General features: G+C 50.2%; 1 protein-coding gene and 1 long non-coding RNA gene across 8 annotated transcripts in view; one reads left to right on the plus strand and one right to left on the minus strand.

The window, feature by feature from the left end:
• Slc7a7 (solute carrier family 7 member 7) overlaps positions 1–7,039 on the minus strand; it is a 48,438-nt gene extending 41,399 nt beyond the window's left edge. For 2 of the 7 annotated variants that reach the window (XM_087197154.1, XM_004864205.3), the window contains exons 1-2: positions 6,899–7,039; positions 1,465–2,011 (exon numbers count right to left, since the gene is read on the minus strand). In XM_087197154.1, coding sequence (XP_087053280.1) covers positions 1,465–1,969 — 505 coding nt within the window. In that variant the 5' untranslated portion in view covers positions 1,970–2,011; positions 6,899–7,039. Of the gene's footprint in view, positions 1–1,464; positions 2,012–3,039; positions 3,379–6,891 lie in introns of those variants that run through there. The other 5 variants (XM_087197156.1, XM_004864206.3, XM_021243903.2 and 2 more) reach the window with 5 other exon arrangements.
• A 2,298-nt stretch (positions 7,040–9,337) lies between these two features.
• Positions 9,338–11,344, plus strand: LOC147822318 (uncharacterized). Its single transcript, XR_015445793.1, has 3 exons — positions 9,338–9,426; positions 10,945–11,077; positions 11,203–11,344. It is a non-coding gene; the product is annotated as an uncharacterized LOC147822318 (long non-coding RNA).
• Positions 11,345–12,434: the final 1,090 nt, after the last annotated feature.

A 12,434-nucleotide genomic window follows, 5' to 3' on the forward strand; every position in this document is an offset into this window, starting at 1 on the left:
GAAAATTCCTACAATGAGCTCTCACCCCAGTTATAATGACAATAACAGAAAACACTGACCAGAATGCAGAGAAAAGGGAACTACTGGTGGGACTGTAACTGGTACTGCCATTATGGAAAACAGTATGGAGGCATCTCAAAAAATTAGAAATAGAACTACCACATGATCAGGAAAAACCACCACTGGGAATATATCCACAGGAAATGACATCAGTATGGCGCACAGGCATCCGCACTCTCGTGTTCATCACAGCGCTGCTCACAACAGTGCAGTGTGCCCATCAGTTGATGAGGGGGTAAAGAAAATGTGGTACAGACACACAATGGAATACTATTCAGTCATAAAAAATGAAATCTTGTCATTAGCAGCACAATGGATGGAATTAGAGGATATTATGTTAAGTAAAGTAAGGCACAAAAAGCCAAATACCACATGTTCTTTCTTATATGGAGAAGCTAAAGCAAATCTTACAGAAGAAAAGACTAGAATAGTAGTTCCCAAAGACTGGGGGCATACAGGTTGTAAGAGGGATGGAGAGGGGATAATTAAAGGGTAGAGGAATGCAGGTGAGAAGTAGGAAGAACTTCTAAGGTGGGATAACTATGGGTGACAACAATTAATTGACAGTAACTAAGAGAGGATTTTGGATGTTCCCAACACAAAGAAATGACATATGTCTGAGGGGACAGATAGGCGATTCCCCTGATCTGACCATCACACACTGTACATGTGTTGATACGCCACACTCTGTCCCATAAGTATGTACGACTACTGCATGCCAATTTCAAATCTACACAATTGAAAATACTCACGAAAGTGCAAAAGTATGTTCACTGGAACACTAGCTCCACTAGAACCAAAGTACAGGGCCAGTAACAGAACTGGCTAGCTAAGTAAAATACAGTACATCCTTGAAACTAACATGGAGTAACATGAAGCATTAAAAAAAATAGTAGATCTAGCTGGGCATGGTGCCGCACACCTGTAGTCCCTGCACATGGAAGGCTGAGGCAGGAGGATCACCAAGAGTTTGAGGCCAGCCTGGGCTACACAGTGAGTTCCAGGCCAGCCTCAACTCCTTAGCAAGGCCCTGTTTCAAAAAACAAAAAAAAGTAGGCCTGTAAGTAAAGGAGATCACTGACAAATGCTAGAGGGAGAAGCATACCACAGAATTGTATGTAAAACAGTATGATTCTTTTTTTTTTTTTTTTTTTTTTGAGACAGGATCTCACTGTGTAGCTCAAGCTGCCCTCAAACTCACAGTGATCCTCCCGCCTCAGCCTCCCAAGTGCTGGGATTACAGGCATGCAACACTATGCCCGGTGCACACATTAATTCAATAACAACAAAAATAGATATTGTCAAGAGGCATTTCTTTCCAGCTCCCTCCTACTCCCTGCTGGACTCACATCTCTGCTCCTGCCTTGTTCTCCACCCCACCACTCCTGGCCCAGCCCCACTTACAAATGCAGGCAGCAGCGAGCAGGCGGCTGGCAGCATAGGGAGCATGGCAGCTTGGGAAGAGGGGCTGCACCATGTAGTTGGCAAAGGTGATGGCGATAACAGCCTGGCTGCTGGGTTCAATGATGAGCAAGGAGGTCCAGAGGCGGATGAAGGCAAGAAGTCCCCCGAAGGCCTCCAGGATGTAGGCATAGCTGGCCCCAGATTTCTTAATGGTGGTGCCCAGTTCCGCATAACAAAGGGCCCCAACGACAGAGAAGAGGCCCCCAATGGCCCAGATGACCAGCGAGAGGCCAAAGGAGGCACTGTACATGAGCACACCCTTGGGGGAGACAAAGATGCCCGAGCCGATCATGTTCCCCACAATCAGGCACACGCCATTGAGCAGTGAGATCTCCTTCTTCAGCTTTACCTGCTCGGCCCCTGGGGGAGCCCCATCACCCACGGGGGAGGCAGGAGCCTCGTGCTGGGGGGCCACTGCATACTTGCCCTTGCCGTCGTCCACCATGATAAAGCAGAGGAAATCCCTCAGCAGCTTCCTGTCATGGCCCTGGGAGGAAGAGAGACAGTGCAGTATGCTGAGTAGCTGGGGAATCCACAGAACCTCCACTGGACCCTACAGAGGCGGCCTGGGCAGCTGACTGCATTTCAGAGACCTCTCCTGCTTCCTCCCTCCAAACAAGCTTGTCTCCAGCTGCCATATCTAAACACTCCCCCCAAAAAAAACCCAAAAAATAAATAAATAAAATAAAATAACCCCAGCTTGCATTTTCTTTTTCCTGTACCAGGGATCGAACTCAGGACCTTGCACTTGCCAGGCAAGTGTGGCACCACTGAGTTAAATCCCTGGCCCTCAGCTTGCATTTTTAAGGGCAGGTACTTGTTCCCCAGAGGGAAAACATCAGTCTCTCATAAGTAGGATGGCCAGTTCACCTGATTTACCCAGTAGAAAACTACACCCTGGTTCTACCTGAGGCTCCTGAGACACAAGACAGGCCTGAGGGTAGTTTGAGCCTGTGTTTTCAGCCTTCCCTAGTTCAGTCTTACCTGCCGCCCATGCTGCAATATAACACGAGCTAACTATGCATGGCAAATCTAAAGGTTTCTGAGAGCTCCATTAACTACCCTCAGCTGTCATCTTAAACCCTGGAAAAGCCTGAGCAGCCCCAGCCCATCCTGCAGAAGACAAGCAGACTCTTCCTCTTTTGTTGCCTTTTCTTGCCCAAACACCTTTCCTAGTCTCCAGCATTTCAGGCCTTCAGCCATCAAATCAATCACAAGAGCACAGTTGTATCACCCAAAAATGAATGAAACGAGAGGAGGGCGACCCCAATATACTGCCCAGCCAGCAAAGCACAGCTGGGGCACCACCCAAAACCAAGGCAAGGAAACGGCTGAAGCAGGACACTGGAAGCAGAACCAAGCAGGAGTCAGCTGAGGGGAAACCAGGAGCAGCTACTCAGGCAAGTGGTGGGATAAGAAGGCAAGAGGCACTCCAGAGAGGAAGTGACTGGACATGGCAGAGCACAAGGGGGTCAGAGGAGTGGGAACTGGGGACTGGGTGGGACAGACACTCACTCCCTGGCCCTGGATATAAGCAGGTTCCCCCGAAGCGAAGCGGCAGTCAGGAGACTCCAGGAATGGTGGTCTAAATGCTCCTCCGGTCAGCCAGCAGTAAAAGGGAAGACCAGCAAAGGCATACGGATTTAAATCCAGTCAAGAAGGGTGGAGGGGGTGAGGGAAAGGAAGAGGAATGTTGAGCAACTGTCTGGGTCCAAGGTTCACAGGCTCTTTGCATCTGCAAAAAGGGGCACCAAGGAGTCTGGCTCAGCACTTTCAGCGATAAGAAGGCGCTCTCTCAGGAATCTCCTTTGTCAGCTCGGCTGGGGAACTGGGAGCCCAGGAGAAAAGCCAGCCACCAGGGTGCCACTGGGGAAGCTGTGCCAGAGGAGTTAGCTGAGGACCGGCCTGGCCTGGCCTGGCCTGGTCTGGTACCGATCACTCTGCATGCCCTCCATCCGAGCCTGAGCCTCGCTTCTCTCCCACTCCAAACTATTAAGAAAGGCAGGAAGGTTGCAGGGTGTGACACAGGCTTGTTCACAGCTGAGATTAGAGGAAGTGTGAGAGCAGCCCCCGCACCCCGTGACTGGTGTCCCCAGCAGAAAACTCTGCACACTTCCCCAAGCACAGAGGCAGTGGCTGCCTCTACACTTGGGACCTTACCCCGAAGTCTGAGTGTCAGCTCCTAAAGGAAAAAAGCTCAAGAAAAAAACTCAAACTCTGGCTACAACTCCACCCGACTCACGTGCCCTTTCATCCTCAGGAAAACACAGCAAGATCCCTGGAGTATCCATAAACTCCTACAAACACCTTCTCCAAATATATGTTTACTTCAATTTCTTAAAAATACAGGAAGGGCTGGGGGTGTAGCTCAGGGATAGTGCTTGACTAGCAAATTTTTTTGTTTTGGTTGTTTTGGTACCGGGGATTGAACTCGGGTCCTTGCGCTTAAAAGGCAGGTGGCAAAACCACTGAGCTAAATCCCCGGCACTAGCAAATTTTTTTTAAAAAAGGGAAATAAGATCTTGACTTAACAAGCAAAAGAAATAAATCACTTTTTTTAAAATCATGGTTTAGCCTATCTTTATTTTCTACTTTAAATGTGGTGTTCTAGCCAGGTGTGGTAGTGCTCACCTGTAATCCCAGCAATCAGGAGACTAAGGCAGGAGGATTGCCACGAGTTCAAGGCCAGCCTGAGCTACATAGTGAGTTCAAGGCCAGCCTGAAATTCTGAGTCTCTTTTGCTCACAGAAACACAACCTAGCTTTTTTTTTTCTTTGAGGCAGGGTCTTAGCCTGCTGAATGCTGGGATTACAGATGTGCACCAGCATGCCCAGCCCAACCTGTTCATTCTGAAATCTACTTGTCTGTCCCTTTGTAGCCCCTTAAACTTTTTTTTTTTTTTTTGGTACCAGGGATCGATCTCAGGTCCTTGCGCTTTCAGGTCAGGCGGCGGAACCACTGAGCTAAATCCCCAGCCCTAAACATTTTTTTTTGTAGTGGTGATTGAACCCAAGAATGCTTCACTGAGCTATATACCCAGCCCTCCCCCATTTTTTTTTTTTTTTTTTTGTACCGGGGATCAAACTTGGGACCACAAGGCAGGTGACGGCACTACTGAGCTAAATCCCCAGCCCTTCTCCACCATTTTTCAGTTATTTTTCTGAGACAAGGTCTTGCTATCCAATCCAGGCTGGCTTTGAATTCACTAGGTAGCCTAGGCTGGCCTCGAACTCTTGGGACCCTCCTGCCTCAACCCTCCAGAGTGCTGGGATTACAGTTCTGGGGTTTTATTTTGTTTTGTTTTGTTTGAGATAGAGTCTCACTAAGTCACTAAGCCTGCACTTCCGATCCCCCTGCCTCAGCTTCCCAGTTTGGGGATTACAAGTGTGCACCACCATGCCCAGCCCCCTTAAACTTTTTATTTAAACCCAGGAGGGGCCTCTGGAACCATGTCTCCCAAGACAGCCTCAAATATATCTGAAATCCATCCAGAAGACACTGTCCTTTTCTCCCAGCACTTCCAAAAGTGCTCCTGTAATAATAATAATCGCTAGCATTTATTGAGCACTTGCCCAGCCAGACACACTCCCAAGCACTGTGATCTCATTAAACTCTCCCCACAGCCCCATAAGGCAGGAACTAAGTCCCTTGTAAGGTGCCAAAGTAGAGAAAGAGGGCAGCTGACACCTAGAGCACACACTTAATCACAGAACAATGCTGTCTCCCCACCTTCCCAGCCCTCTATCTGTCCTGGCCCCTGGTTCTTCCTTTTGGATAGGAAAGCACTACAGGGGGTTCCCTAACGAATCACCTGGAGAAGGGTGTGTCAGCCACCGTTTCTCCTGAGCCTAGGCTAAAGCTTGTTCACCTCAGTCCTGGCTGCTCCTCCCTCTCATACTGAGCAGGGATGGCAGCACTGGGATTGGGGGGAGGTATCCAATTCTTTTTTTTTTTTTTTTTTTTTTTTGGTATAGGGGATCGAACTCGGGACCTTGCACTTGCAAGGCAGGCGCCAGAACCACTGAGCTAAATTCCAGGCCCGAGGTATCCAATTCTAAAGCAAACAGAGGGCCGGTGATTTAGTTCAGTGGCACCGTCCCTGCCTCGAAAGCACAAGGTTCTGAGTTTGATCCCCAGTACCAAAAACTAAATAAAAATAAAATAAAGCAAATAGAGATACACATCGGCACACCTTCCCCTTTAAGATCAACTCCACTGCACCAACAGATGAGCATGAATCCTAACACATCAAGAAAATGAACAAAGGAGAGACAGAGGAAGGGAAAACACTGAGGAGCCTGGGGAAAGAAGTTGTGCAAGGTTGAATTCCTAACTGTTGCTATCAGACAAGTGAAATCTTCTCAAGGAATCTTGAGTGGGATCTGCCCAGAAGGCACCCACACTCCAGCAAACAGCGCGCCCTAGGGGCCTCATCAGGAAGTGCTGGGTGGAGTGGCCTCTCCAGCCCCTTCAGTCAGCCCTGGCTACCCGGGCAGAGGAGGCTGCCTTCACCGAGTCATCCCCTTCTTTCTCAGTCTTGCCTAGCACCTCGAGAAGGAAGAAACCACCTTCACCCTGAGTCTCAAGGTGAAGCTTCCACCATTCCGGCACCCAGGAGCAGGCAGAGCCCCAGACTCTGGAAGGAGCTCTGCCACCCCGGGCTTTCCAGAAGACCTTTGGAGATGATCTCGCCCGCATCATCTTTCCCGTCTCAGGTGCCCTCATCTCGGAGACGCTGTGGAGAGTACAGAGCAACCCAGTGTTCCCACAGCCTGTGGAAGAGGTTTCACATCAAGGAAGCAGGCAGCAGGACCCCCAGCATGCCGCGCCTGGCCGAGCAGCCAGGGGAACCCCAAGCCCACACCTCACGCTCCAATGGCAACAACAAACGCAACTCCCGGAGGAACCAGCACAAAGCTCAGCATCTGGGCTCCTCAGCCAAGCTCCGGAAGTGACTGTGAACACGTGCTCCCCCGAGACCCCAGGGCCTGCCCTCCTGCCTGCAACTGTGCCCCTAACAACAGAAACAAAACCCGTACAAGCCGCCGGTAAGGCTTGATTCCCCATCGCTCCACGCTAGCCGCTCAGCCCCTCCCCAGTTCCTCGTTTGTTTTTCTGTATTCCACTATAGCTAACACCGTCCCTTTAAAAAGAAAAAAAAAGTGAAGCAAGAAAGAAACTGTTTACTTCTATGGCCAGGCACGGCTACCATACAGGGAGGGCTGAAGTCTCTGGGCAGAAGGTTCTGCCTAGGGAGGGCTGGGACTAGGAAACAAGCGCGCTAGGGTCCCCCTTCAGCCAGTTTTCTGGGACTCACTCCATCCTCCTCCTGCACTCCCCCTCTCCCCATCGTCAGCGCTGTCTCACCTCTTACCTGTCCTTTGGGCTACAGCGGGGAGGGGAGGCTCTCAGCACACCCTGCTGGGGGTGGGAAGATGCCAGTTACTGGGACCCGGGGTAAGGCTCCTGCTGCAGCAGCTGTTGACTCTGAAGAGCGAAAGGCAGAGGGTGATGGGGACCGAAATGGAAAACAGGAAAACACATGTGCGACTCTGACCGGCGTCAGGGAGGGGCCAGGGGATGGGCTGGAGCTGGGATTGCCCAGTCAGACCCAGGGGGCCTGGATGCTTGCAGCCGCCAGGTACTTCCTCTACCCTGAGTCTCGGCTCCTTCTCCCCATAAGTTACTCCGAATTTACGGAATACTTCAGAGTCCTCTGCAGATCGGGGCATGGTGGTCCACACCTATAATCCCAGCACTCGGGAGGCTGAGGCAGGATTCCACAAGCTCAAGGCCAGCCTGGGCTACACAGTGTGTTCAAGGCCAGCCTGAACTACATAGCAAGACCCTGTCTTGAAAAAAAAATGATAGAAAGAAAGAAAGAAAGAAAGAAAGAAAGAAAGAAAGAAAGAAAGAAAGAAAAGAAAGAAAGAAAGATGGGCCAAGGATTTAGCTCAGTGGCCCTACGCCTGCCTCAAAAACGCCAGATCCAGTTTGATCCCCAGTATCAAAAAAAAAGAGATAGCGAGAGAAACAGATAAAGTTTCCTCTACAGCTCACAATGCCCTCCTGAGGTCCCTTACCACTCCCCACCTGCCCTCCCCCTCTCATTCCATTTCCTACTCTACTGTTTCCCACTCACAGATTAGCCTAGTCCCACAGAGGGCATATGATTCTTCAGTTGGGTAGCAAAACTTCATCCATCCCAAGAGTTTCCAGCAAGCCAAGGAAGATTATGTACACCAGGGAGAACCACTTGGTATAGCCAAACACATGCCCAGACATCAAAGCAGCCCAGACTGCAGATTGGTGCAAGTGGTGTGAACAGGTGAGTCTGAGTCACTAGGTAAAAGCCAACTGTGCCCTGGCACCCTGGGTAGACTCATGAGTTGGCACCTCTTCAAACCGCTATCACTCAAATATCTGTGAAATGCATGCTTAGCAGAGGTTAGGGGGAATGCCGATTTTCTCAGATAAAAACTGTTAAGCCTCTTTATATTCAAAATTAGAGGGACCAGGGATTTAGCTCAGTGGTTTCACCGTCTGCTACGCAGTACCAAAAAAAAAAAAATTAGAGATGAACTGGTCATGTGCAATTTTCTGAAGTAGACAACTTCTTGGTGGACAAATTAAAGCACTTAAGACTAGACAATGGGGTGGGGACGCAGCTCAGCGGTGGAGTACTTACCTAGTATGCATGAGGCCCTGGGTTACTTATCCCCAAGCCCATCACCCACCCACCCCCCAAAAAAGATGCAGAAATGGCATAATTTTCTGTCCTGGGGAGTAATGCTTCACAATGCACCCTGCATTTTCAGAATTCCAGCTGCATCTGCTATCTTTAGGCAACCAACAGCTTGCAGGCCTCGGAGCTACACCATGCAAATTGCACCTGTGTTCGGTAAATTACGCCAGAGGCAAATTACACCAGAGGCAAATTACGCCAGAGGCAAATTACTACGCCAGAGACTGGCAGTCCAGGAAAGGAGTCCTAGCAGGTTGTCACCGGTTGGGAGCCAACTCACGTTTCACTAAGACACAGACATCAGAGTTCACTGGCACCAAATATCTGAGTTATTCCAAGAATAATTCAGTGGCCTTTTAAACCCAGGCTGCTTCCCAGCTGGCCTGCCCCTTAATCTTACTCCAGGGCCAGGTCCAACTTGGAAAGGAAGTGCTAGGAAGAGAGACAGGAGCTGTCCCTCACGGCACAGCTCTGTTCTCTCACTGTGTTCCAGCCACATTGGCTCCCTGCTGTGGCAGAGCTGCAGTGCCTGTTTGGTGCCCGGTGCCCGTTTGGTGTCCATTTGCCGGTTCTCCTTCCTGGGAACATTCCTCCCCGGGACATTCTTCATCCCGTGTTAACATAAACACCACAAGAGATTGTTTCCCGCTCTGTCCTCTAGTGCCGGGCTCACAGAGAGAAGTCAACAAATGTCTGCTGGAAGAATAAGAGAATGAATGAACAATGTTGTTCCTCTTGGATTTCCCAGCTGGCTGGACTCCTGGGCAGGTCTTTGAATTCGCCCTGCAGACCCCGTTGTGTTGCTTCCCTTGGCTCTTCAGAACAAAAGAGTATACAAAAGTGCTTATCCTTTTTGATAGAAATGGGTTGGAACAGTATGGTTTTCACTTTGACTGGGAGGCCTAGAATGGTTTGCAATCGATTGTTTGTTTCACTAATGGAGGAAAAATAAATAAAACAAAAAGGCCCTTATCTAACGTTCTTTGCCCGGATCCAGGAAGTTCTTGTCCGCCCTATCCCAGGCCAGGCTCAAGTGACGCGTCTAGGTGTGGCGCAGAGGTGGCGAAACCGAAGTACCTCGACTGGATGAAAGGGCAGAGAAGGCAGAGGCAGACGAGCACTCCGGTTCACGCACCATCCGAGTGGGTCCAAGAAAGGTGGGGCCGCCAATGTCCCCGGCTCGGCTCCCGCAGCTGTGTCCCCGACCTGGCGGCCCGCGCGTCCCTTCTCTCCGGCCCCGCCCCGCGCTCACCTTTGCCCCGACTCCCCCGCTGCCGCCCACATTCCCGAGCCCGCCACCCCAGATTCCCCTGTTCCTCCGGGATCCGGGTTCCGAGTCTGCGGCCCTAAGATCTCGCCCTCTCCTCTCGAGACCCAACCTAATCACCGTGCACCCTCTAGGATCCACGGAAGAGCTGGGTCACCCCGAGGTGCAAATCTGGCTGCGGGCGCCGACCCTGGCTCTTTCTTGGGAGACCAGCTCTCCAACTCATAGGGCATCTCCTCTGTTCCCTGCACCTGGCCGGGCTGCCCTCGCCCCGCCCCACAGGGCCACTCTGGGAAGCGCTGGAAGAAGGCGTCGTGGGGAACGCAGGTGGCAGGAGCAACGATCTGAGCGCTGCGAGGCCCCAGCCCGCTCCCCGGGTCTCCTCGCGCGGGCACAGCGTGCTGCCCCGGGTACCCTTAGACACGTGTCCTCTCCCTATCCAGCTCGAGCTGGAGGCCCGAGGGGGCTCTGCGCGAAAGCCCCGAACCCTGGTAATCTCTGCCTGCAGCGGGAAGGCGCTCAGCAGAAACCCCAGCGAGACCGTGGACTGGGAAGCCCCAAGGGGGCAGGGGACAGGGGGTGGAGCCTGCTCAGAACCGGAGGAGGGGTCTCCTGGAAAGCGTCTCCTCAGCCCAGCAGCCCGACTCTCCCCTGGTCGGGGACGCTGTTGCGTCAGCCCAGAGAGCCCGCACTGCAGAGTGGCCTCCACCCGGCCAGAAGGCGCCGGGCAGTACCGCCGCCGCCAGGAGGCAGCACTTAACCAAAAACGTCCGGGGCGAGGGAGTCCCAGAGGCTGAAGGCCCCAGAACGCCTCTGTCGAAGAGCTTTAGCGCAGCAAGGACAAAACAAAAGAGGAAGGTTGGGCTAGCTCAAGAAAAGGGATCTGGAAATGCTTCACACCTTTTAAGGCTAGAAAGTGGCTTGTAAATAAATAATACTTTTAGGATCGAGGATGTAGCTCAGTGGTGCCACCACTTGCCTCGAAAGCACAAGGTCCCGAGTTCAATCCCCGGTACCAAAAAGAAAGAAAGAAAAGAAAAATAAATAATACTTTTGCGCAGTCCAGCGTTGGCATTCTTTAAAGTAAACATTGCCTCTCCCCAGGGATCCACAGAGAGCCACTCGCCTTCTAGACCAGGCTGGTGGAAGGGCGCCCGCCGAGTCACGGGGAATTCCCAGCCACCCGGCTAGAAGGAAGAGTGTAGTCCTAGGTCATAATTGACCCATTCATTTTGAAGTTGGATCATTTCATCCAGAATTTAGCCAGTACTGATTTAAAAGAGATTTCACATCTTTTATGTTACAATAAATTACGTAAACAATGAGGAAATATACAAAGCAGTGTGTTGTATAGCTGAGTTATTTACACCCATCAGTACTCACATTATTTCTTCCTCCCTTTTCTTAGACAGGTTTCACTTTGTAGCCCAGATTGGTCTCAAACTCACAATCCTTCTGCCTCAGCCTCCCCAGTGGTGGGATTACAGGCATGCAACACCACGTCTGGCTCAATTCCCTCACTTCTTCAATTTCTCCATGAGGTAATAGTCATGATTTGATCTTTCAGCTGTCCTAAAGAGGAAGCTAATGAAAAAATTCCCAAGCAGCCCACCCTTCTCTCCACAACTTCAACCTTAGAAAATTGTTTTTTGTCATTTGCATGCAGAAAGAGGAAGAGGACACAAAGTGAGGTAGAATTGGATACGCAGAGTCAGCTTTACGTGTTTCTTCTCTATTGTCATCGTTACTCATCACAACCATTAAGAGGCACCTAATTTCCCAGAGCAAAGCACTTGGACAAAAGCAACTGAATATAAATCTACAGAATAAAGAGATTTTTTGAATAAACAGATTAGACAAAAATGTGAGTGGATAACATCACATCCTTGAAAGGCAAAGGAGTTTAAGAGAAGATAGGCATGAAGCTCAGACTCTCGGTGTTTCACTTCCCTCTTAACTCCTGCCATATGAGGATGAAGTACAAAGGTTAAAGGATGTCCAGTGTGGGATGACGCTGCTTTCCGGTGGTTGTTGAGGTTGATGCAGTCATTGAGTACTGTCCAGGTGCCAGACCCCTCCCTCAACAGTGTTCCACGAGGTTCCCAGAGTGCTGCTGTTAGCTGTGAGTGTCCCATGTCCCCCCTCAAAATCCTAACTCATATTTCCTGCTATTTACGACCCATGAATGGTCTCTCTGCCACATTATGCTAACCATGTCAAAGCTGAACTTGTTACCCTTCCAAACACTCTTCCTTCCCTTCCCCAAGTTCCTGGTTCTGATCAAACTGCTCGTCTTGCCCCACTCCTGTCCTCTTGCTCCTGAACTTCCACAGCTATTGAATGATTGCAGGTGTCCACTTTTGCACACAGCATTCACATCGTCCACATTATTGTTCACCTAAATGCATGTGTCCTTTTGTGTGATTTTGCAAATTGACAGTGTCCTTCCCATGTGTGAGTTAAGACACAAGTGTTCCTGGAGTTTCTTTAATATAACATAGGTAATAGTCTGAGCCTGTCATGTAAGAATGAGATCTTTCTTGTCAATCCAGAACACTGACTCTTAGATTATCCTGTAAGCCTTTGGCTTCTACTTGATTTTCCAACTGTCAACTATGGGATTTCTGTGTTATTATTATAAGAGATAGGGTGTGACAAAGCTGGCTGGAGAAATGAGCAGGACCTGTCAATTAAAAGATCCCAGGGCAACAGGAGGACCCTGTATGTAGAATTTCTCCCTATCTCCCACAAAAACTTGGATGAGCAGCCATTACTGGAAAGCCACTATCCTGTGTGAGTTTACACGGTAGCCCGCACCACATCTAAATAAGGCGCATATTTTATTTTTACTTTTACCCTCTTTTTCTCTTTGTTCAGCCCAAGTTCACTCTGCAGAGT

The sequence above is a fragment of the Heterocephalus glaber genome, unplaced genomic scaffold, assembly GCF_053883595.1.
Source record: "Heterocephalus glaber isolate CG9 unplaced genomic scaffold, H.glaber_assembly_v1.0 deba00001662, whole genome shotgun sequence".
Classification (NCBI taxonomy): Eukaryota; Metazoa; Chordata; class Mammalia; order Rodentia; family Bathyergidae; genus Heterocephalus; species Heterocephalus glaber.